At 34.8% G+C, this 26,398-nt stretch overlaps 1 protein-coding gene across 11 annotated transcripts in view; it reads right to left on the minus strand.

The window, feature by feature from the left end:
• The window catches only part of LOC145686000 (uncharacterized), a 131,171-nt gene that overhangs the window by 52,365 nt on the left and 52,408 nt on the right, over positions 1-26,398 (minus strand). For 8 of the 11 annotated variants that reach the window (XR_014131506.1, XM_081758821.1, XM_081758824.1 and 5 more), the window contains 8 exons: positions 22,408-22,584; positions 20,442-20,645; positions 18,632-18,735; positions 17,022-17,198; positions 15,623-15,685; positions 11,978-12,135; positions 4,096-4,179; positions 1,999-2,206 (listed from right to left, as the gene is read on the minus strand). Coding sequence is in view for 10 of the 11 variants with exons in the window: in XM_081758821.1 (XP_081614947.1) it covers positions 1,999-2,206; positions 4,096-4,179; positions 11,978-12,135; positions 15,623-15,685; positions 17,022-17,198; positions 18,632-18,735; positions 20,442-20,645; positions 22,408-22,584 (1,175 nt within the window). In the remaining variant the exon portion in view is untranslated. Of the gene's footprint in view, positions 1-1,998; positions 2,207-4,095; positions 4,180-11,872; positions 11,932-11,977; positions 12,136-15,622; positions 15,686-17,021; positions 17,199-18,631; positions 18,736-20,441; positions 20,646-22,407; positions 22,585-26,398 lie in introns of all 11 variants that reach the window. The other 3 variants (XM_081758828.1, XM_081758825.1, XM_081758826.1) reach the window with 3 other exon arrangements.

Here is a 26,398-nt window from a genome sequence, read left to right on the forward strand (position 1 = left end):
GAGAGTAATGTGAAAGCAAGACATGACGACCACTAAGTCTAGAAAGCTCCCGATATGCCTGTTAGGGACAGGGCGTCGCAGAGCGCTGACCACGTGCTCGTGGCTAGGCTGGACGTAGTTCAGCCGATCGTTACGGATGACACAATGGGCTGTTACGCCAAGTGGTTTGGTTTAGAATAACAATTGCGGCCTACACGAGCATGCAGTCGCTGGCATATTTAATGGTAGGAAGTAGGCAGTCAAAAACAAAAGACTTCTTTCGGCGCCCGCCATGCACGAAGATGATACATCAGACCATATTACTCTCTTCCGAACATTGCCGGTTCATTTTTTATGATCTCGGCACCACCTTTCACGTACTATCGGTGGCGATGATACGAGGTTTAGAATTGCAACCTACTGCGGACATTGGGTTATGTAGCTTTAATCAGACTTAATTGTAGGAACAGTTCATCGCTGATTTAGTTTTGCAATCAGTTGTGTCACGTTAGTTCTGCGACTCTGTGATCATCCTATTCAATGTTCAGCGATTCCTCTTACCTATACTTGGCTTCCGTCCACTATTCCTCTTCTCCAATAGTGTTTGGCTATGATCTTTGTGTGCCCTCATTTCAGTTCCCTTGGACATTCTTGCTTTCAATACACCTAATAATAAATTTTGGATACACTTGCTCCAATTAAACATGCACTCACATTTTGCCTTCTTTGCAATTCAATATTTCTCATTCTGTAAAAGCATCAACGTCGTTCCTGTTGCACACACGAACCCGTCTACACTGTCAAGCGCACTACTCTCATCCAGCACAGCAGTCGCAACGCTCAATTTTTCAGTGTTACTAACTTACAAAAAATAAGTATTGCAGTATATAGGTGTTTTATTATTTTGATAACTTTGTATATAATCACACACACTAAAACGATACACTATAAAAGCTTTCGTTACATGCTTTACCAAATACGAAGAAGAGAAAAGTAGGAAGTACGAAAAATAAATAGCAGAAATGTAGCTGTGAAGTTTCCATATGAGCGATCCCTCGGAATCCATGGTCAAGTAAAAATGTACTTAGGCTGATGGAAATAGTTGGCTGTTGAAAATGAACTAGGAAGGGAGATACACTGAGGAGTTAAAAAAAAAAACATTGTAGTAACAGAATTCACAAACCACTGTGGCTTCAGTGCAAGATCATAGCATAAAGACTGTACTATAATACACATAAGCTTCACGTCTTCTTCTCTCACGCGCATAGGTATTTTGAAAATCAAAAGAAGTGAAATTTCTACTTTTTCGTCCCACAATTATACCCTGTTAGCTAAAGCAGACGAATGAATAATGAACGTGAATGTTATGAGAGAAATTTATACAATGAGAATATGGATGGAAACGAAAAAAACCCACGGACACCCGCTACAAACTTACATGGCCTGGGACCGAACCAGGGATATTCACACCAGAGGTGAGTGCTCTATCAGTCACCATGGCCCTCAACAACAGTGTCTTGTGCTATAATATAAACAATGCTTGTCTATTTAAGGACCCGTATATATGCGTTGGTAACGAAAGAAAAAATGAACTGAAATAGATTACTTACCACAATGAACTGAAATAGATTGTTTAAGGAACAAATTTCTATTGGCTACGATTATATTATTTATGCGATAAAAAAAAATTACCAATTGTAAGAGGTGTAAGAGGTCATGTTTTATTAGCGATCAATTTTATTGAACCTTATAGCACCAAGGGTTTTTTTGGTAGATTTAATCTCATTATAACTGATATTTTTTCATATACATATAATAGTTTTGTCTTCCCAGGATCTGTATACGTTCCAAATCCGTTATGTATGATTGTATTTGGACTTTTTTTTCTCCTCAGAGAATCTACTTTCTCCTATACACAAAAATGTTCACTGAATACGATAAATCCAAAATTACGACTGTTTGTATAAAATACAAAGACTAATATGCAAACAAATCTAATTAACATTCTCAAATTCTTACCTGAGTACACTGGGGACATTTTAGCACGTCATTCTGTAGTATAAAGGCTCCATTATGGTTCATGTTATCCACATCACTGGGCAAACCTGTTATAAGTTCATTCTCCTCTAGATTCTCTGCAGCATGGGCTAATGTATGAAGATTTAACACAGAAGGAGTGTCAAACGTTAAGCTGCAATGTGTGCATAACCATTCATTTGTTGGAAGTCTGAAAAGGTATTAAAAAAATGCAATGATTCTATAATGAGTACAAAGTACATAAGAATCTTCAAAAAAACAAGTTATCACCTATTTCAATTATAATGAAGCACTTAATATATAAGCCACACACTTAATACAGTAATCCGTATGTATCACATCCACTTCTGCAAACAGTTAAAAATACTACTGCATTTGTTCAATACTAAGGGTTTCTTAGAAAAGCTGCTACTATAAAAAAAAAGTTCCCTTTACTCCTGTAATTCAGGATTTTTATCCCATAAACTGAGTTTTAAGATAATTATATCTTATACTATCCTCAATATATATTCGTTGCCGAATATCACTAAAATAGGACTATGACACCTTAAGATGACCGGGGACAGGCATGGGACACGTGACCATGATATTCTCATTGAAAAGTTTTTGGGTAAATCAAAAGTTAATGGGAAGACAATAAAAAGTAAGATCTTAAAGAAGTAGGTAATTAGAATTCTGACAGAATTGGTTGCACGAAGTAGAATCTAATTAGTTTCTCCGTGAGGAACTTTGGCTTCCTTAAGCCACTGGATAAATTGTACATTTTATGCAATTACTTCATTCTATTTCATTAATATTTGGGTCCACTATTTTCAATGAGAATCTTTTAAAGTTGTTCTAGTATTGAACTTGAACAACGATAACTAAAAATAATTCAATGAGCTACCAGAAAATACCGTATACCAAGTTCTTACAAAATACGTGTATACCATAAGGCGGAAATTTTCTCAAATAGGACGTAAGCTTTTTAGAATCAAATGCCAGAGAAAAACGTTTTCAACTGCTGCCAACAGCTTTTGCGGTAACTTTATGATAGCTGTGCGAAATATCAGACTTGTCTCCAATTTTTCTGTTTGGGGATTTATGGTATTTATATTAATTCCAGGTATAGTCAAAATGCATTGTAGACAAGAAATACTAACAACCCAAAGTACAAAGGAAATTTCGAATTAAACTGCGTGGGGTCTATATTTATAGATCTCGTGAGACTGAGGGGAAACCGCCTGAGCTTGGTCGTAGGATTCAAACCAGAAATTTCCAACTGCAAAGAAGGCACATTATTCTAGCTCGGTTGAAATAATTCTGATCTACTCCCTCCATCAACACTGTTTACTGCAAGACAATAAATCTCAATCATATACCGGCATGGGTAATATCGAATCAAATTTAATTCCTTACAAGACAAATCTGATACTGCTTTCTTTTCAAATCTTTACAATTTCATTTTAAGTATTCACATCACAAACTCTTAGCACGAGCATCAGAAAATCACATACACCCCTCTGACTATGCAATCAAGCAGCTACTAGACCAAAACGTTAACGATGTACTTACTATGATATGACAATTTGCGTATTTACAGAACGAAAGTAATCTGTGAATTGACTTCTCACACTAACAAAACACTATTCTTTCCTTAAGTTCTCTTAGTTTTAAAGCTAATTTTTAGTCATTCTTGCAGCTTTCATCAGACTTGTTTATTAAGTAAATGTGGTTGAAGTTTCTTTGTAAAGATTCAATTGTCTAAGATAAGAAAAAACTCACTTCTAAATTTCTGGAAATGTTTTATCTACGATATCGTTTATAAGGACCATATTTTCTACTCTACTTTTCTTTCTTCTTCCTTACAGCTTTATTTTCTTCGCAGTGCTTCAATCACACTTTTCTTAATAAATGAATCTGACAACAGCCGAAAGGTGGCTTAAAATTAGTTCCAGAAATAACTAATTTATAAGATTTGAAAAAGAAAATGTTATATCTTATACATGAAATTTGCTCCCTGCGTCACACAAAAATATCGCTTCTTACATACTTGGCTAGAATTAACTAAACACAAACTCAAAAGAATCCTAGACTTACCCTGTATGTTTTTTCTTGAACAAAGTTTTGCACCTTCCATCATTTTCTCCATCTTCTAGCTTCTGATGATGTTTCTTCAAGTGTCTGAATGAGAAAGTACATTTGAATATTTGTAGTTTCATCAAATGCAACTTTACAAATACAAGAAATGCAAATAAATGAAAACGAATAATAGAAAAAATGAGTGTTTATATTGTTTGTTTTTGTGTGTGTGTATGTAGTTATATCAAATAATAATTAGTCGTAATAAGCCTTTCTTCTAACAGTAATGTAGTAAGGTCTGTAACAATGAAAACTGAGATTAATAAAACTCTAAAATTAAAAGCGTACTAACAAAACCTTGAAATTATTTATTTCTAATAACTGCAATTATTTTATCTGTAATCAAAGAATTTTTAGATAGAGGAAGAGTCAAATTCTACCGTTCGACATACAGAGCAAGAAGGCATTTGTATCATATTCAAAGTAAGAGCAACATTGTGGTGATAAGCGTAGGACGTTGAAAATGTTATTTAGATTAATATTTTGTGAGTGTAATTTCGTGTTACATAGAATGAAATTTAAGGTTAGGTCGACATGATTGAGATGTATGTTGTTACCGTACGTTGCAATTTTGGGTGTTATTCTGATGCTGATCGAAGTACATTGGTCATAGAGAACTAGGTTGAGAAGATATTTGAAATGAAGCTGACGACTGCTTAACGAAATAAATTGACTCATAATAATATTGAATATTCAGCAAAGACTAGCCTTAAATAGTCTTAATTTAATAACTGCCAAAAAAAAAAAAAAAAAAAAAAAAAAAAAAAAAAAAAAAAAAAAAAAAAAACTAGCTATTATAAATTGAAAAGTTTTAAAAATGCACTATTACACACATGAGGATGGGAGAAAGAAAATATTTCACAAAAGAAAATATATTATTTTCTTGTGTGTACTGCTACTGTCTCTCAAATAACAGTGCAATTTTACAAACTTATCAATTTAAAATGGATAGTTTCTCTTGTAACATACAGAATAACAACTATTCAATGTGAAGATGCATTTAATTTTGTTAAAAGTGGCATTCTTTAAACTACGTATTACTGTAAGTAAAGGTTTAGCTTAACTTTCAGACGACTTGGTGAGAGTGCAAATTTTGTCTGTAATTACGTGATTAAACGTTGAGTGCTAGTTTCTTCTCATCTCACACAGACAATCAAGGATAAATCTATTTGTTAACATATTTCAACCTCATTGCTTGAAACAGTTCATGGATAAGGGGTAATTTAGTATCATCCTTAAACTTTCTTCGCTCGTTTCTGCTGTGCACAGCACCATTAATCTAAATCATTTTATTTAAAGATAGGAAAAAGAACGTTTTATAAATATGCTAGAATTCAATTTAAAACATAATAACGAAAGTATTCAACAAATCAACAGTTTATAACAATCAAGGCGTCTACTGTATATTTCCAGTGTCCTGCTACAAAAATTTCCAGTATAATTCGTGAACTGAAAAAAAAAAGGTAAGTACGACTGTAATAGTTAACCTTGTAAAAAGAAAGTCTTTTTCAGTATTCTAACAGAAAGAACGCACAGGAACTAGTGAATTAAAATCGATAAATGAGAAGAGTAGGTAATTTTTGGAAGTAATTTCTCAAAAGTGCCCATCATAATACACATTCATCTTGTTTCTTTTCTATGGGAGCCCTTTCACGTCATGCTCAGGACAGATTGATGCCAAAATTAACTAAGGTCTTATCTTATAAAATTTATTTATCTTCTTTCTCGAACGGGTTTCTCAGTGGCTGGCCAGTTAGACCTGTCACCACTTACACCCAAACGATGGGGCTGCCATTTTGAAGGGTCTCAAAGGGAACTTTTACCTTTCTCCAGTATTTCAAGTATCAGCAGACACACTGGTCTATCTGCACATCATATCGTTAACATAACTAAATGGATCCTTATGTAAGAATATCACAAAATCTAAAATAGTATTGTAAACTAATCTATATATATTAGAAAGAGAGAAGAATAGAAAAACTGCACTAGGAAATCTTCTAAACGTCTGATATTTACTAAAAAATGCTTTGGAAATTTTACAAATCTGAAACTAAAGGAAGTAAATGTCTGATATACATAGTATCTTTTTATTGTTCGAACTTTAAATTATTTTCCATGTTCGTTTTAAATGAATCAAATTCAACGTGTATGGGATATCTTAGTTAAGATTCGCTACCATTCAATTCACCTACGAAATATCGAGATTACATTTTATCCATACCACTTCTTTCTCGAATCTGGTATGTCAATCAATCATATTTTAAATTAAAAAAAAAAAAAAAGTTTATTTAACGAACATTACTTTTAACAACTGCCAAAAAGACAAGAAAACTACTTTTTAAATGTTGCTGCACTATGATAGTGAACTACCGTAGATCCAATGTGAAAAAGTCAACTGCAAGAACTCTACTTCTAGACATCACGCACTTTCAAAGGGGAGTTAAAAGTTTTGTTCCTTAACTCTTTAATTATACCAACTATTTATTTTGTTAGCTGGCTCACTACGGCCTAATAAAACTACCACTATCAACAAAACTGCTTCTGGAAGTTAGAACTATTAAGGTTTTTTTCCCCCCCACTATAGGGCTACTTACACACATTCTTACAAAGTGAACTATTAATAAAGGGATACAGCTATTAAATCACAGATATGTGCTAGACAACAGTAGCTGAAAAGAAAAAGTTGTCAGTTATTGCTTAGTACGAATAGTACAAATACAAGGATAAAAAAAAAAAAAAAAAAAAAAAGTCGTGACACAGAGTACCATAAATATTTTGTCGTGTCGTTTTGTAAGGTGACTGACTGTAAATAGAAATCCGTAATGTACCCAAATTGAACAAGTCTTTTGAAGTTTTGGAGGGGGAATCAATAAATAATAACTAACTCTCCGCCAACTAGTATTTAGGATTATATTGACGAAGGAGGAAACTGAATTTTAACGTATGAAATCCTAAATACGTGCCAATTCAATGATAAACATACTGAAAAGTGCATGACTAGACCGAGACCCATTGAATTTACACTATAGAGGATCTGGTGCGTTCAAAATTGGTCAATATAATGATAATACAACTGTCAGAGGTGTTCTGAATATGGGCACTGGATTATGGAATAGGAAGTTGTGCTATAAACCATGTGATCTGAGTGAAAGAACACCGACTGCAAGAATGGGAGAGTGTATGGTTGTTCTGAGATCGAACTAGATAGCGTAGTGGTTAATACATCGGAAGGGTACGCCGAAGATCCCGGGTTCGAGTCCCAGTCCAGTCATGCACGTTTTCACTCTTTGTGTATCACAGTATTTAGGAATTAGAATTAAGTGTTTTTTGATTACGCACATCCCGTACTCATATATACATCAATGAATTCGCACTTAGAGAGAATTGGTGTGATATAGAATCGGTTATGTCCTCCATTTGTCGTACCTGCACAACTAATGTTCAGGGTTTTCACGATTATACTAGTTCCAATATACTTAAAACACTGAATGCGACTGCTGTTCAACATACTGCAACGGCAAACAATGTTGAAAATCAAGACAAAAGGTGTATATATGAAACGTCGGAAAGAAAGCTCTTATACACATAGGTTGAAAAAATATACACATGGGTTAATTGTAAACCACATAGTGGGACAGTAAATCCCTTTCATTTTGGAAATATTTTTAACTAAGAAGCATATCTGGTAATTTTATGACAACATATTCGTATTCTCTGAAGCAAAAGATAACCATATACCAGATTTCGTGCCACTCTTCAGCGGTTCAAAAGGAACATGTAATTGTACTAAAATGGGTTGTCTTACTGCGTTCGGGTTAGAATTTTTTTCACAACGCCTGACAGTCAATGAAATATTGTTATTTTGTATATCAAGATCCCCTATATACTAAACCTTGTAGTCAATCAGTACATCTAGCGCCTCAAAGTCTCCTCGTCCCCCACGTCAACCATATTGAATTCTTGCAAGTATAGTATTTTGAGTTTTCGGCTGGCCTTTAGGCTATAGGAGACAAAGATAAATAAATGGTGAAATATATATAACATAAGCGAGATCTGAATACGTAACAGACAGGTCAAGCGACTGTTACCTAATGCCACTTGCTCATGCCAGGTGGCAGGTTGTTTTAAGTGAAAAACATGTTCTTATTCCATAAACCCAACGATACGCAATACACTAAATCTCGTACCGGTTTATAATACGATACTATGTAGAATACACAATATAATGATACTACTTAAAATGTGTATTAATGAGGGTACATAGGGTACAATATCTGCTTCCTTTTCCCTTAAATGAACCTCTTTGAGAACAGATCAAAATATGGTTTTGCCTACTCACGTTTCTTTGCTTGACGCTGTCCAAAGGCACTGGGGCTAGCTGCTGTCACTTTTGGGCTGGAAATTTACGACGCACTTAAGCACTTGGGTTTGAGTGTGAGAGTCATTGCTTCAAACCCGCCGGGAGTCTTTCCCTTCTCTTTTTGGCGTTGCCTCACAATCTCGCTGAATCTCCACGCTGCTCGGCACGGGACGTTTTTTGAGACTTGAACGTATGCCGGCTCAGCTTCTTGGACTACAGGTGCTGGCTTTTACATCACCAAAGTAAAGGCGTCGGGTCCTATTGAGCGATGCTCGGCACGGAGTGGCGGCGTATACAATTTAATAGATAGTTATGGACTGGATGAGTAAACTTTTTAAAATTTTGCTTTTATACGGTTGAGCATCCTTGTTTACTCGAATGGATTTTTAATTTTAAGCTGGTGAAAGTGTGTTTATGTGACCTCCGTGTGCTTGTTTCTGGAATTGGGTTCGTTGTTCTCCTTGAATAGCAGCCTATTCTAGAATCGCAACGGTTGTCCGGATGTTTACTGTTCCAACCAAGAAATACTAATTTCTTAATAATAAAAATTGTTTTAAAATAAACTTATAATTTAGTCCATTCTGGCTGCATGTTTGCTACATTCCTCCGACCAAGACATGATACGGGCGACATCGAAGTATGCGCCATTAGTCCTGTATATTTCGTCCATTCGGGTCTGAGGGAAGAAGACCTGGTTAATTACATGTATGAACAAGGTTTACTGTAGGAAATTTATAAACGAAGTTATACCTTGGCGGGGAAAGTATGCACAATATGGACGACGGAGTATGACGTGAAAGGGTAATAGTGAGTAAGCAAACTTTATAAAATTAGGATTTTTCATTATATGTGAGATGAGGCTTGAGAAAAAAGGAAGGAAAAAGGGCATGATCTTAGATGTAAAGAAAAAAAGACTGAAGGATGAGATGATATATATGTGAGTATACAATATAATTTGAGAAAAAAAATTAAAAAATACCTGTAATTTATGATTATTTTAGTGGCATTCCTTCACCCCTCAAAGCCTGAGAAAGATTTTTGCGACACACAATGAAATTCCCTGACCCTGCAAATTCCCTGACTTTCCCTGACTGGTAGACACCCTATCTATCCATGTTCCAAATTTAGTGTCTCTAGGTCACTCCTTTCCATGCGAAAAGCTGATGACAGACAGAAAAATTTAGACACACATACACATTATCTTATTATTAGCCGTAACTACCCGCCGCTATTGATCTTAAATCAGACTCCAGTAAAAAAAAGTCGATGCCTACTCTTAATTAACATCGACTGAAAGAGAAGAAAACATGGATACGCTTTCGCATACATTTTCACTTTACAAATCTGATCTCCCCCTCCCCTTAGCCGAAAAAGAAAAAGGAAAGAAAAAAGAAAGGCTTCGGACAAGAATAGATCTCGAAAATATTTATCTCTGTATAACATTTAGTGGTTCTAGAACACTTCTTTCTATGGGAAAAACTGATGACATACAGACATACACATTATTTTACTGTATTAGTATTTTGTTCTTCTTGTAGACATAGCGAGTAATATCCAGTAGTCACACCAAAAATGATCTACGAAGAAGGTTTTGGGTGATAGAAAGACCAATAAACAAGAAAAACGACTTCGTTTTTTTAAAAGTTTAGTTCAACGTTCCACGCTTATACACCGAAGCTAAGGAAGACGACGCTGGATGACAATTATGGAATGGTGGAAGTGGGAGAACCATGAGAAAACTCACGTACACGGTGTTTGTTCACCACAAAGCCGACTTGGCGGAAGCTGGGATCCAACCAGGGAAATCTCGAGCCTGAGATGAGCGCTCTACTACTGAGCAACTGCGGTCCCCGAATGTTCCTCTTCAAAGGTTAAGACTCAAAATAGTTTTATTTGGCATTTGACTAAAATTAGCACACCTACTTGCTTTTAGGAGTGTATTGCTAAAATTGCTCCATCATTATTTTGACAGGCTCTTTTCTCATTCCTCAACGAGAAGTTTTCCAACCCAAATTTATTAATTTCTTTCTTCCGTATTGTGTAGCTTCAAGCTTGATTATGTCATTTTCCGATTTCATGTTTATTAATGTAAGCAGAAAGGGGTTTTTTGGTTTATTTAAATTGTCTAAATATTTACATTTATTGGAAACTTACTGAATATTTGTTATTCATAATGCTTAAACAAAAGGATTACAGAAATTGGCATAACATAAAACCAACATTTAAAACAATATTGTGCTTTATTTAAATGCAGTGTACTTTCTATTGCTATTACCACTTTTCTGTCCACTACCGTATGAAACATAACTACCAAATATTTTCCGTATGTGTCCCATGCATCAAAAAATAATACTACACTAACATATAAAACAAGGAAATAATTAACTAGAGGTATACGCCCACAACGCAAATTATAAATGCATTCACTAGTGCTCGAATTAAGTTTTGTCTAACATTTCATTTAAAATAAATAAGTAAAATGCTATAAGGATACTAATATATAACTTGGTAGTAACATAAGACAGTGCAGTGCATTTAAAATGATAAAATAATTTTTTTTAAAAAAAGTTTCTATTGTACATGATTACAGCCAAGTTACTTTCAGATTATCCATCTATTTACGGCTAAACAATAATAATCCTACTAATGGTAGCAATGTTTATCAAGCTAATTAAATTTTACTTCATTATAATATATTTACATGAAAAAAAAACGTATGAGATATTATAAATTTTATTAAAGTAACAGCGTTTATATTTATCAGATTTATTTTTTAAACAACTCCATTGATTCCATAAATATTCCTAACGTATATGTATAGTGTAATATATAACTCTAGTTATAATTTAAGAATGAATATATTTATTATTAAAATAAATTTAATGTATTTCCAGAATAACTCTTTATAAAGATTTCTACACAGCTGAAATTATCGGGATACTTCTTTACAGTAGTTACATCTTATACATAACGAATATTAAGACCAGGTATTTGAGAGTAATGTTAATGTAAACTGACGCATTGACTAATAATGTTGGATCACTATTATATTATTGGAAGTGCACAGTCCCGTTTTCTATATAGTTTACCTTACAGCATTATTTTAATTATGAATTATATGTACTTGAATTGCGTTAATGTGATAGCACTAAGCACTACATTAGCGGATGTTATATATATATATAAAGTATTATATATAAATAAAAGCTCTGAAACATTGAAGAGAAAAAAGCAAATCAGCCAAAAAATAGCAACAAGCTAATTAATGTAACGAAACACCAAAAAAATATTCCGGGAAACAATATTTGAAGCTCTAAAAAAAAATTAAAATAGTAATAAATAATAACATCTGTGCAAGGAAAGATCTCAAAATACCTGGTCTCGTCACAGCCTGATTTAAGTTCCTGTCTGATAAGGAGGTCGGGTTCAGTGACCTGGAATTAAGAAAGATCATCAGATATAAATAAAATGTAGGTTTACCTGTCTCTGTTGTATGGATGGGAAAAATGTTGCCCACAATAATCGCATTTGTATTTTCTCTCGCCAGAATGGAGAATCTGATGTCTCTTCAAACTGTAGACGCGAGGGAAAGAACGCTGACATGTGTTACATTCGTACGACGCATGCTTATTGGAGTCCTGAAAAAGTATTCCTTCTGAAATATTACACCTTAAACAAAAAACAACAGTAGCTGTAAGTGTAAACCAAGGAGATAAGAAACACGAAATGAAACTGTGTGACTAATTCAAATAAATCCCAACGCAGTCGGAAACATATCTTCCCTACTTTTTCCGATGTTCTTCCCTTCAATGCTTAATATTAACTTACGAGTGAAGTTATCTAGCTTAATACTTCCCGATAAAATTCCAACAACTTTCATGAGCTTTTTCTTCTGTGTATGTCGTTTCTACGCTTGAAGAATTTCTTATTATTGGAAATATCCTATTCTTGCAATGTGTATATCTGACTTGATATTATGAATATTACTGTCTGACAAAACTACTGTACACTGGTGCATTATCTGATTTTGGGTTTCACATCCCTTTCAGCAGCGAGGCTATATTATACTAACAACTATTACACCAGTATTTTATCCCGTGACATGTTAAGGAAAATTCCTCTATTCTCCTATATGATAACGATCTTCCGATCATTAAAATTGCAATACCTTAAGATTCTCAAGTAACGTAATTTATCAAGACTCATACCAAGTTAAATTGGTTTATTATTATTATTATTAATTAACTAAAATAAAAACATAAAATTTACATCTAGAGAAAAGAGTTTCCAATAATTTACAAAAACTGAAAATGGGTGGTTTATAACAAATATAATCGCCATATTATGACACACTAATATGAATGTGATGTATTTCTCAGCCGTAAATTGGGAATTTGAGAAAGATAATGACCTAGGAAGAGTAGATGGGTAAGAAAAAGATTAGAAGACACTTGAAGGTACGAAGACCAAACACCAATGTACTAAAAGATAAAGAAGCAGAGTCATGACTGAAGCTAAGATTAAAATATGAGAGGAATATTTAAATAGAGTCTATGGAAGTAATAAGCAAACTGACGTCATTGATTACTGGGAGTGGTAACGCGTCAACCTTGGAGTCGACTGGCAAGTCGTGAAAGGTAGCCCGCGGTACTCTTTTGTGTCACACTGTCTGTATCGTCTACTGTTTTGTAACATCCTCCAGCGGACTACTGAAGATATAAATAGACCATCACTGATTTCTGAAATTACAAGTAGCCCCCAAACCTAAAAAGGCTGGCAACCTCTGTTGTATATAAATCCATGACTGAAACTGGAGATTAAATAAAAACATAGCAGAAATGTTTAGAAAGACTGTATGAAAGCGACAAGCAATGCGAGGAACTGAAAAACACACAAGATATAAAAGGACGAGTAAAATAAAACCTGATGCATGGAGAAATCCAAGATATAGATGAGATACTAACATAAATCACACAAAGTGCGGAACATGAAGTTTAGGATACACCGAAAACATTAATTAAAAAGTTCAGGATAGGCTGCAGAAATTAATTTATAACATTTATGAAGGGAAGGTGGCTTCAGACTTTCAGAAGAGAAAGATAATGGCAATATCAAAAACATCAGATCCTCAAAACACTCGCATTTCATGAGCCTGGTGACTGAAAACGAAAAGAAGAAAAAAAATGGGCCTTTGCAGATATGCAACATTTGGTAAAATTATTGAGAAACCTTTTTGTGGGTAGTGGTTTTGAATTGAACGGTGCAATAGACGAGAAAAGTCTTAAGAGATTCTCCTGAAGCTCAATTCTTCAGAATTGAAACTTTTTTCAAAATTAGACCAGCGATATATTATTTTGCAGGAAAATGATAGACAAAGAGCTGCCCCAGAAATGAAAATGTTTTCACATCATACGGCTGCGCTTATCAAATTTTTAACGCCAGAAAATGAAATAGTGTACAGATTCTTCCAGGTTCCAGCTTGTCAATGATGTCATGAATTCTACTGCTCCCATTGATACCACCAACGAGTTTAAATGTGGTTTCGAAGTACATTTTGAAAAGCAAATTGGAATAGTAAATCAAATGGGAGAAACAATTAAAGCTTTGAGAGTAACTGGAAAAAACAGTCTATTACCTTTTCAGCACGGTTTACTTGTTTGTATCAGCAGCCTTAAGGAACTTTATGAAGACATAAAGACCACTGGTTTCACGTTATGTAGTCACAAGAAAATCAAATCAAGATGCACTGGAGAATTTATTCTCTCAACTCCGTGGAATAGGACATTTCTATAACCATCTTCTTCCAGCATAAGTTAAACAAAGGTTGCTCCTTTTATTAGGATACCGTTAATACATCCTACAAGTGCTCCAGTAGAACTGGAGATGACATCATGACAAAATCACTTTTCCGTGATCTTATGGATTCTTCTGGCTCTGGACAGAATATATCAGAAAATGAAGGCATGGAGGAAATGTCAGATTTCAGTTCGGATGAGGAAACCGATGACAACACTTTTCTGACGAAGAGAAGAAACGGAAGCATTAAGATACATTGCAAAGAAATGTGAGAACTCTGCTGCTACAAGTTATGTGAGATGGATGTATGTGGCTTAGCGTAGTGGTCTCGTTTCACCTTCTTACGAGTGGATGGAAGCAATAAAAAATATGAAGTTATATTTTGAAAGTTTCACAAGAAAACTGAACTGAAAAAAAGAATGTGATTGGCCGACTATTTGATGTCCTAAGGAAGACACTTTCAAATGAAGATCCAGCAATGTTGAAACTATTCGTTAAGGTTAGGAAATTCTTCAGAATTTGGTTTTAGAAGAGAAAAATACGGGAACTTCAGAAGATGAATGTTCTTAAACGAAGACACTGGATGCAAAGCTGTTCTTCAATTGCTGCACAATGCTAAGATGAATAAGAACGTATTATATTTCTATGTAGTCTTTACTTTTTCGCATTTTTAAAATCTGTTTTCTTTTGTAAATCGGTATGCTGGAACATTGGCTTAGCACATGATATTTGTCCCTGTTTCACCGCGGTGACACTACACTACAGCTGGAGAAACTGACCATGCAGGAACAGTGTGTTATGAAGGGACCTGTAAAAGCGTGAAACTGTAGGGTCGTCGAACCCTGTGCCTATGTATCTATATTTTATACAACACTATATATAGACCTAGCGTACTAATGCTCTTGTGATCTTTTTTATAATCACTACTATGCTAAACAAATAATGATCAAGAATATAGCTGTTTTGCTAATCTATGGAAAGACTTCATTACTAAAGAAGTTCTGATTAAAACGCTAAGAGTTGTACCGCATAAAATAATTTAAATCTAACACACATTTCTCAGTAACAGTGCTTATTTTCCATTTTACAAAATTGTATAGGACTTAAGAATTTGCTCACAAAAATACAACTATTCATAAGCTTCTAGAATTTTCAGAAACATTTTTTTTTAGGCTTTATATTAAACTTAACAAACTTTCTTCAGTAAAATTTTAATTTAGTAATAATATTCATGCTTCTAATCACGGTCAAAGTTTGTACACAAACGATTATCCCACTTAACATGTCACTTTAACGTATAATTTTAAGTACGAAAAAACAGAAAAATACCTTCAAGTCTTCCCTTTCTTCAATATTTCCATCAACTAGCCCATCTTCTTCTTCAGCGAAATCCTGCAAGACAAGGTATAAAAACACTAATCGAAACTGCTCTATCTTAAATTCCGTTTAATATTATTTCAATAATTAATGCAAAATCTTGAAACGAAAGTATTCTCATTTTTTGACAGTAATGGTTTATCCCACTATTTTCTGCACATTAGATGTTAACTACAGGTACTACTGCTTCTTCAATTATGAAAACTCAAACATAACATCAACATATAGCTGATTTCATACTTTCGATAAAAGTTTGCTAAACATTGATTGAACTGTGGTGCAACAAATATTAAAGGTCTCTATTATATGTTACCACTCCTCATTGTATGCGATCTACATCTACTAAACTTTTGTATACAATTAAATGTATTCTTCCTCGATACAGGCATATACTATCAAAAAAGTATTCTCATTTAAATATACTCCTATTCTCTCTTTCTGCCGGTAGTCACATTAAACAACACAAGAAAGAAAGAAACAGCCTTCTCCTCACAATGAGCTACAGGAGTCAGGGCTTTTAAATTTTATGCACGATTCTCCAATTTTCCATAATTGTAAGTTGGTATCTCCATAATGATCATCCCAACTGTATTACAGATCTTATTGAACTGGAGTTAAGAGCTATAAGAGTCAAAAGACAGCATCATGCTGTACAAAACTGAATATTGTGTTGTGCGCAAGCTCCTTAAATTGTGTAGAGAATATTCAAATTGGGCGCGTAAGTCTATAGAATGACTAAAAGAATATGAGTACCCACGATCACAGAACCCAGTGAAGTAGCAAAAATGGAGCATTTAGTGCTTGAAGACGTAAGTGTAAGAACTAATTCCTTAACTAAACTAGTGAACATCATTACAGGTCAGTTTACATACTGAATGACATCTTGCACGAAAGCATGGGGTCTGAAGAATAGGCTTGCAGGTTATACACTTTTCTCAAACAACATATGGCATACACACAAAGTATTTTGGACCTGTAATACAAAGATGAGGACACTTTACAAATATTTGTGTCTATGCGTGAAAAATGAGTGTATCTATTTGATCGCCCCCTAAAAGGTTAGAGTGTAACGCTCTCCTAACAAGATGGAAACGTCCATGTTTTGGAATCACAAAGACTTGATATTACCTGATTACTTACAAAAAAGATCTAAAACGTCTTCAACATCAGGAACACAGTAGATCTAAAAAAATTTATCAATTTTTACAGTACAATTTGCGATGTGAAGATTCTGATTTATTTCGAAATATCAACTAGTTTGTGTAGGTATGAATTAAATAAGCCTAAAGCCTTATTCAATGTTGTGGTCACTTTATTGTAGAATAAGGCACTTAGCCGTAAATTCACTTACTCTTACAAATTTAGTTGATCTTCCCCCACGCCTTTTATACACTTCTTCATCACTTACTTCATTTATTTTGTCTGTCACAGCCTTATACTTCTTTGGAGGATACAGTGGTAAGCCTCTTCTTCTTATAATCCTTAACGATCTCTTCGATTTCGGTTTTATTGCTTCGTCTCCTTCACCCTACACACAAACAAAAGTAATAAACTTTACTTCGGAACATGATTCGATCCCACGAACAGATTACTAATCTTTTTAAAATCAAGGCAGGTTACAACCAGAATTTAAAGTTTTACATTACTTTAAGATGAATGCTCTGGTTTTTCACTTAAATTTAAATTTAGTATTAAATTGGTCCCCCACAATCTAATACAATCCAAGAATATTATCGTAAGTAAATCATAAAGTAGAAGTCAAATAACTTTAATATTACAGGATCAGTTATAATCGACACTATTGTATAGAAAGCTAAAATAATTTATTTATTCACAACACCCAGATCAAAGTATTATAGATAGAAACGCGAAATTTGAACATGAACTAGTTTTGTCATGGAATCAAGAGAAGAAAACAAAACTGAGCTACTATGTTAGTAGGTGAGTACTACAGCTATATTGATAAAAAAAAAAAGAAAAGAAAAAGAAATACATATTCCCAGAGGAACGGGGAAAGATGTATTTTTTCCTTTCTTCTTTCTTTCTCTCTCTCTCTCTCTCTCAGAATAAAGTACCTAACAAATCAGCGAATTTACCGAGATGAACCTCAGTATATAAAATAGCTCATTACAAATTCAGCGTTTCTCTCAATTCCACTTCTAAAGATGGAGAAAGTGCAGTTTAGTTTTCGGATATATATGCAATCTCAGGAATTGTTTCAGCTGACTGTGTGAAATTCATTACACAAACCCTTCATTGAAAATAAGCGAACACGTTGTTAAGACAACCATAAGATCGATTGCAAAGAATAATTATATTACACTTTGTTAATTAATCTGCCTTTATTCTTTTCTTTTTAATTTAGGATGGTGGCTCAATGGTAGAGCGCTTACCTCTGGTGTGTGGGGTCCATGGTTTGAGCTCCGGCCAAGTAAGTTTGTGGTGGACAACACCGTTTCGTGTGCTTTCTTCAGGTATTCCAGTTTCTTCCCACATTCTCATTTCACCAATTATTCCATCATCATTTACTTGCCTTGTTCATCCGTCTCCCTTAGCCTAAAGGGAATAATCGTGAAACATTAAACTGAAAAATTTTCTTTTTAATTTACTTTAAACTAAGAAAAAACAGTTTTCCTGTTAATTGTACTGTCAGAAAGTTCAGGATTCAGTGCACTTGAGAGTTCAGTATCCCTTTCAACATCGAGGCTCTATGGACCTGGAATCGAACCCGGGTCTTCCGCTCCAATAGCCAGGAGATAATTCATCAGGAAGTTTAAGACTTACATATTAAACTCATTATGAAACGCACATTCTGGTGCCTATTCCATTTCAGTTGGTTAGATGTACAATGTTACGATTAACACCCTAGTAACACTTGGACAAACTGGATTGATACTTCACAGAAAATCTGTAACAAATTTATATTGCTTATAAGAAGAAATAATACGTAATATAACTTACTCTTTCAGTATCATGGTCGTTTAAGTGTTTCTGAAGCTCTTCTGAACTTGGAAATCTCCTATTGCATTCAAAGCACGGCCACGCATTTTCCAAGTCATCAAGTTCTGTAAAAGAAGTTATTATTTATATCTTGTGAAACTAAATTCTGCACACGTCTACTCTTATTTCAAAGCTTTCAACACTGAGACTAGTTACGTATTGAAGGTAGCGAACATATATTTCTTCATACTTCTAGTTTTATTTTTGGAAGCCTGTCTGTACCAGTGAGAAAATTAACAAGATTTACGTTTCGAGATAGAATTGTTTTAAGCAAGTAAGTACAACGTTTAATTTATGGAATGGATAAAATTATCAATAAATGGGGAGAAGGGAATTAAACATTGCTATATGGTAATATTTTTCTTACTTACTGTATTTCGTTTTCCAGACTTAAGCCTCTCAAGTCTACGTAAGTGAATTTAAAAAGTACGCACGGCATTTAAGATGGGTCAATCGGACTGTGTAATGTAGCAACATACGAGTTTAAAGCTTGGTTGTTTTCGTGTCTACCCTTTGCAAAGCAGTGTACTAACTTAACGATCTCTTACGAACGCTTATTTTTTAATGTTCTAAACATTTCTATATACGTATATACTGTATATTAATTGAACTCCTACGTATAAGATTAAAAAAATAAAAACGATCTACTCAAACAGGATGTCTACTAAAATTTCAAAATGAAATTTCGCTAGTTTTTCGTGACCTTATCTTTATCAAACCATAAAATTTCGTAAACATTCTCAAGTGCAAATTTGGGTGCGAATTAGGCCGAATTTTCATACATGCGATATTAGCATATTTTGGTTGCGATTTGATACCGTCTAAAGCCGATCACAGACATTTTTGGTGGTGAATTTTGACGTTTTATAGAAAAAAAATCCGGTCTGCACTTACATTTGTACAGATAAAACAAAATTCGTGACCTAAAAGCTAAATTTCGTGACTTTTTCATGACTTTCGTGACCGATAGACACCCTGTCCAAACCACCATTTGCTAAACCATTCTTGACAGACAACAATATCAGAAAAAACAATATAACGCTATATCCTTGAAAGTAATGATTACAGCAGACTGTGAATTTCTTTTCGTCAGAAATTTCCTCGAAGTCTCATCGAGAGGTTGAAATTTTTCTAATAACCACAGAGCATTCAAAGTAACTGATCTCCTCACTACAAAACAACTGGAATTTTTACTATTCTATCTTAGAAGCTATATTCTTTTATTGAAGGTAGAAAACATGACAAACGATGGAAGAACTCGATGATTTCTGCATAGATTATATTTGTTATTTTTTTCTACTAGTACTCAAATGTTGTATTATTATTATTAAATACCTACACTTGATAATCATTATGTTACTTAAAAATGACAGCATGCTCATGAAAAGTACATCACCAACTAATAAAAGAGATGTTTACCGAAAAAGTTGAAACTATATTGGATCTCAATAAACGAAGTCAAATACGTCAATACGTTTTATTTGATTCTGATTTGAAATTAGTGTCCGTTTCAGCTGTGAGACTATATAAGACGTGGATCTGAACTACAAGCTCCCGCCAGGAATCGAACATGGGCGCGTATGCTAACCGCTTATCCACGAGGAAGCTCGTTCTCAGTTTTATATTACACCAAAAATGCTTTTTACGTACCTAACACGTAATAAAAAAAAAGTCACTGCGTGAGATACTGTTAAGAAAAAGAACAAATATTAGAGGGATCATTTTCACATAATAACTTCACATATTTAAATATTAACATAATGAACTTTACCTTTTCTTTCTTCATCATTAGGTTCTAAAATAGGCAAAGAACGCTTCTGGGCATAGGGTGCACTGTACCAAACAAGTAGTTCTTGCTTCGGATGAATCACACGAGTAGTCGTGAAATACAAAGAATGTCCTTGTTGACTTAGAATCAAATTCAGCTCTCTAAAAGACCGCGCTGGGCGCACAAATCGCATCCAATTTGAAGAATCTGGAAGAAATAAAAATATACATCAAAGATTTCCTTTCCGAAAGTTAACACATTAAAATCGCGAAGAGAATGAATCCTCATAGCATAACAGTGCCACATGACAAGTACTCTACGAGTATCTTAAGTAGCAGAAGTTTGGTTTCTAGGATTTTAACATCTGCTGAAGTTATATTATGGTATACATAAAGAATTGATATTCAGGATAAACAAATTGAAAGACAGAACACATATTTACATTAAGAGTGCATCATAATGATGGAAATACCGTCGCACTACATTCTTGCTTACTAATGGAAGAAAGATACTGATAGTGAAGATATGTTTCGTAATGCTGAACTGAACATCCAGGATACTTAGTATAAATATAATACAATATGTGGTCTATAATTCAAAAATAAGAGGAGTCCGTGGTCGAGGCTTCCAATAAAAGTCAAGATAAAGTAATGTACCACTAGAAAAAAATCACCGTTGGTTATTGAGACACTATTTATAATGATTGTCGTAAAACAAATGTAACATCAGTGACTGCCTGACATTCAATAAAACGATGTAGGATTGCCTCTGGAACTTTACGGAGCTTGCAGTACGGGCCGGGCTGAACATTAATGTGATATAGTCTCTCGCGTAAAGGAAGAGTATCATATATTAGAATATACCACATACTTTGTACGTACATACACTGGTAAAACTGGGGCATGCAAGTTGAGCCAGCTACGTCTCCAATCTTTAATTGGAAGATGGGAGAATATACGCGGAATATGACTTATGGGAGATTAATTATACGAATATACGTGAAAACTTCGATACAGAGCCTGAACTGATCCACACACCTGGAAAGTTCTCGGGTGCACACAGGCCATAAGGAGAATCAAAGTTCGCAAATATTTTGGACAAGATCTTGCAAAGCCGTATATCTTGTGTATCATTTACGTTAAAAGTCACATTCCATTGCCGGAACCACTGTGCCGGGCAGTCCTGTAGATAAGAGTGTTTATAAGCTATATATATATATTCAGATTCTCAACTATTGAGCATACGAAATAAACGTGAATTTTATTTTTGCCTTTTCTTGCACTAATGTTCAATCTAAAAAGTCTAACCTAGATGACTATAGTCTGAGAAATGCTTATCCAGAACATTTCAGGGGGCTGCTAAGATATTTTCCTTATCACTCTGAACCACATTTAAAATAGCCTGTTACCCTTTTCCTGAGTGCAGTTATGCCCTTATACAAATCCCCTATATTTTATTTTGCTACTTTCTTCTATATCCGCAATTTTATGTTAAAGACATATATTCTCTTTCTGCTTCTAAACTTTATAGCTAACGTAAGAACACAAGTGAGAATGGATAACTGAACAACGTACCTTGCTTTCCCTAGTATTATAAATTCTGGAACGATGATTTCTATAAAATAATAACCATCTAAAAAAAATTAAACCTATGAATAAACGGATAACAGATATATAGGACCGCCGAAACAAAAAAAAGTTAGGATTCCTAGGACCAGCATTACACGCACTTAATACTTTCGCCTAACATATCATAAACCTTAGTTTATCTTTGAGCGTAAAGTGAGGTCATATTTACTGAGTGTATATCTTCGGTCATGAATACTATGTAGCGAACATATTAAATTAGTTTTACTCGCTTGGTTCAACGTCAACACTATTTACCAGGAAAACACGAACTGCGGATACAATAAACAAAAAATCAAAATACGGCTAATAACAATACTAAAAATACTTTCATAAATACTTACTTTCATTCGAAACATCCAACTTCAACATTTCTCCCAAATCAGTTTCCACTAAAAGAATAAGTGAATTCTCATCCTCTTCTTCAATAACTGGATAATCTTCAGATTTAATCAACAATCCCTCGACAGGACCAAACTGAGTTCTCTTTGGTATAGTCTTTCGCGCATAAACACCGTAGACTAAAATAAATACTAGCATTAACAAACACGTACGGGAATTTTTACATACACTAATAATTCTATTTGGTACATCGTTTTATTATTATTATTTATTAGTTTTCGTAGCATCAAAGAAGACTGTTCAAGTACGCAACAGATTTATTAATATTACTCCTCAGCGTTTCATTCTAAATTAATATGAAAGAGATAGTTATTTAGTTGGGAATAACACTTTTAATTTAATAATAATAATAATAAAAATCCAAACAGTACTTTTAATGTTTCTTCCTGATAATACTTCACTTCGCAACTTTATAATAATTATGCAAAGCTTGATTACACAAATACTTTCAAAAATAAGATATTTTTAGTGTTAACTTTAAACAGATAATTTATACATCATTAACATACTGCCTGTAATATAATTTACAATGTTCGTACAGCCTGAAAACTCTTAACAACAACTAGTACGAATTCAGAACTCCAAAGTTGGTATACAAGACATGATGGCGACCCTCCCCATTGGTCTAGTCGCTCTAGTGATTCCGGATCGATTCCTAATGGGAGAGCACTGACCGCATTACTGTGGTTTGGATTCCACCTTAAACTATAGGCTCGTATTTCATATAGCACGATGCTGAAAAGAAAGGCGTAACTTCAACTAGCAAATAAATATGGTATGGTAAATGGTAGTAATTCCTACATGGAGTAACTGAAACACCTTCAACATTTCATACAGGAAGTTCAAAAACATACAGGGCTCATTTTAATAGGAAGTGCACCGTTCATTCAGTACTGTTCGGGAACCACCGTATCCCATGCTCGTTATAGATCTTGGCGAAGCTGGGAGAAGTTCACTGGCAAAGCCCGCTTGCGTTCAAGCCCTGTCCATCATGTTTCATTATGTGCTGTATACGGCTTATAGGTCTGAATATATAGCGCGCCTGGGTAAAAGGTGAATACCGAATAGATCGCGTTGGGTTGCCCACGCGCAATGAAAGCGTTCATTGTTCTGCTAGAAGATCTCAGAACAGGTTTGACTACCTCACGAACATATGATGCGATAGTCATACTCCTCTGAATGAAAGCCAGAGGCGACCTGAATGTGTAACACCCCCTTTTCCCATACCACGACGCTAATAGTGAGTCCTGTATGGAGAGCTGTCCTGTCACTTGCACGTCTACGAACATATACACGGCCTCAATTGCGACTGCCACATACATAATTTTGTGGGAGTACGAATAGATGTGAAGCCCCCAGAGTACAAGATAACTAAAAAAATCTTGTTTTTGGCGTCCTGTTTGGTGAATAGCTTACAAAAGGAAACGATGTGGCTTACGCGCCAAAAAAGCGATAGTAGGTTAGTGTGACAACTGACTTGCACCAATACAGGCACGTTGCACACACACAGCAACCTGTTTTGTCCAATGTCTAAGAGAAATAGAGATATCAAAGAGCTCGTTTACAATTTTTTGCTATACGACTTCAAAATGGGCCTGTCAGCAGCCGCATCAAATCGTCGAATACTTTAGATATTTGGTGAGGGTGTCAACGAACGCATTGCCATGCACTTGTTCCAGAAGTTCGGGCCGGGAGATTGCGTTTTTAAGATGAACCCCGCAATGGGCGATCATAGGTGCTGGATGACAAGGTTCTGAAGGTAGCCATAGAGAAGAACAGTTAGTCGTCACCTGTGCTGCAAAGAGAAAGATGTACAAATTGAGCAAGTAGGTCCCCCGCACATTGTATCCAGCCAACAAGGAACAAGAAGTGACAGTACTGTCTCAGCACCGCAACGCACCCACATTTGTTTGAGTGCAATCGAGTGACAAAACGTAGGTCCAGTATGATACTCCCACGCGTACCAGACATTGGTTGTCAACACGTGGCCCCGTGCCTCACACTTTAAGCAAGATCATGCAACGTGTCTTGTGGATTAATGTCAAGTGATCAATTGTGAGCACCTATCAACCCACGTCATCAAGCAGATCTAACCCGCTAGTTGTACCATGCATTGCAGCAGGAGTCAGCGTTTTTTATTACAAAGGTGCTAAAAGTGCAAGACCAAACGTGACAAGAACGGCCAGAATACTATCATCCACAATATTCATTGGACCTAGAGGCTTCACACATAAATTGTTCTATTCTCTGAAGAACTATTTCCCTGGGGAATTTTTCGACAATGAGGCACACCTGCTGCACTTACTCACGGACTTCTTTGCTTCCAACTTCCTCCCCTCCCGAACCCACCGAGTTATCTTGCTAGGACATAGCGCAGCTATAGGAAATGCTGGATGCTGATGGGAGATTATTTCGAGATCTAAACGTTGTGATGCGCTGTAGGTCTGCCTGTTTCTGACGATCACGAACGGCAAGAACTTTTTGGTTTCTTCGTAGTGGTTGCTTCTTTACTAAATACTATACTTCGTAAAAATGCGTTATTTATTATATAAATTTAAAATTGTATTGTCATGATGACGCAATAAGCATGTGAAAATTTTACTGCAGAATATGGTATATTGTAACGTACCGGTTTACCGGTAGCGATTACATTACACTAATATTAATACCGGTATGCATGTTTATACTCGTTACATGTTTGATGGCTCTCGTATTTTGTATTTGTGCCAATTTGTTTTATTATTCTTATGTTCGTGTGTTTGTGTTAGTTACATAGGTTAGTTGTTGTTAGGTCGGTTTGGCACACCTTGGCAAACTTTTGTTTCCCCTGCTATTGCATAATTATATAGATTTAGGCTATTATTCTATATCGGAGCACACGTTTGACTGGTAAAACCTATATTGTTAGGCGGAATATAATTATGTATAAATAAATTAGCCGGTGTCACAATGTGCATTGTGCTGACGAAGAACTACATTACGGTAATACAAATATAATTACGATAATAAGAATGAAACATTACCAATACATTTCAAAATCATATTAAATTGTTGAATAGAAGAGGGGTTGTATTACACACTTTATTAATTTGAAAATGGTATTATTATTACTCACCAAGATTTTCAATCCAAAATTTTTGTATTTTTATACGTAATTATCAACAGAGCATTAGGCCTAGCGTTAGGCCTAATAATAATGACAATTCAGTGAAGCTTTAGTGAAGTTTTCTGCTGGGTACTACCAAACTCAATTGATTAATAATATTAGAAGTATTATAATTATATTTATAAACAGTAAAATCACTAAATTTGGAAGAAAGCAAACATAATTCTAATGATAGTTGTTGATATACTAATTTTTCTAAATTAATGCAATTAACTATAGTGTGAATTAATAAATATACATAAAATAGGCAATGCACGAGTAGTTAGATATAGAAGAAGAAGAAGAAGAAAGTAACACACCAGCAGAAAAAGGGGGTGAGAGAACTCGATGTCGAAAATTTAGTATATTACGAAATTATTGGATTTGTGCCATTAACCTTTATACAAAAAGTGATTTGGGAATAAACTTAATATTTTCTTTCGGTTGCCGAGTTCTCACAAAATTTTTATTTAACATTTTCGGATCCACCCCCGCTGGTCATTAATGTTTGCAAATCGCCATGATGGAAACAAACATATAACCTCAGTATAAGAAGACGGGTGACGGCCGAGATTCCCGGCTTTTGGAGAAGGGAAAGTGGGCTGTTATCGGGCTCCTTAAGACTGTAAGTAGTTGTACCTGGCTTCCAGGTAACCTGATTTTTCTTATTTTGAACAATCACATTGACATGGAGATAAAAGTTCGTCTTCTAAGATGGCGTCGGTGACGTAGGAGTGTATTGTGGAATTCAACGGTTGTTTGAAAATTTTATAAAAACTAATAACTCT

This window comes from Thermobia domestica, chromosome 5 (genome assembly GCF_964235325.1).
Source record: "Thermobia domestica chromosome 5, izTheDome1.hap1.1, whole genome shotgun sequence".
NCBI classification, from domain to species: domain Eukaryota; kingdom Metazoa; phylum Arthropoda; class Insecta; order Zygentoma; family Lepismatidae; genus Thermobia; species Thermobia domestica.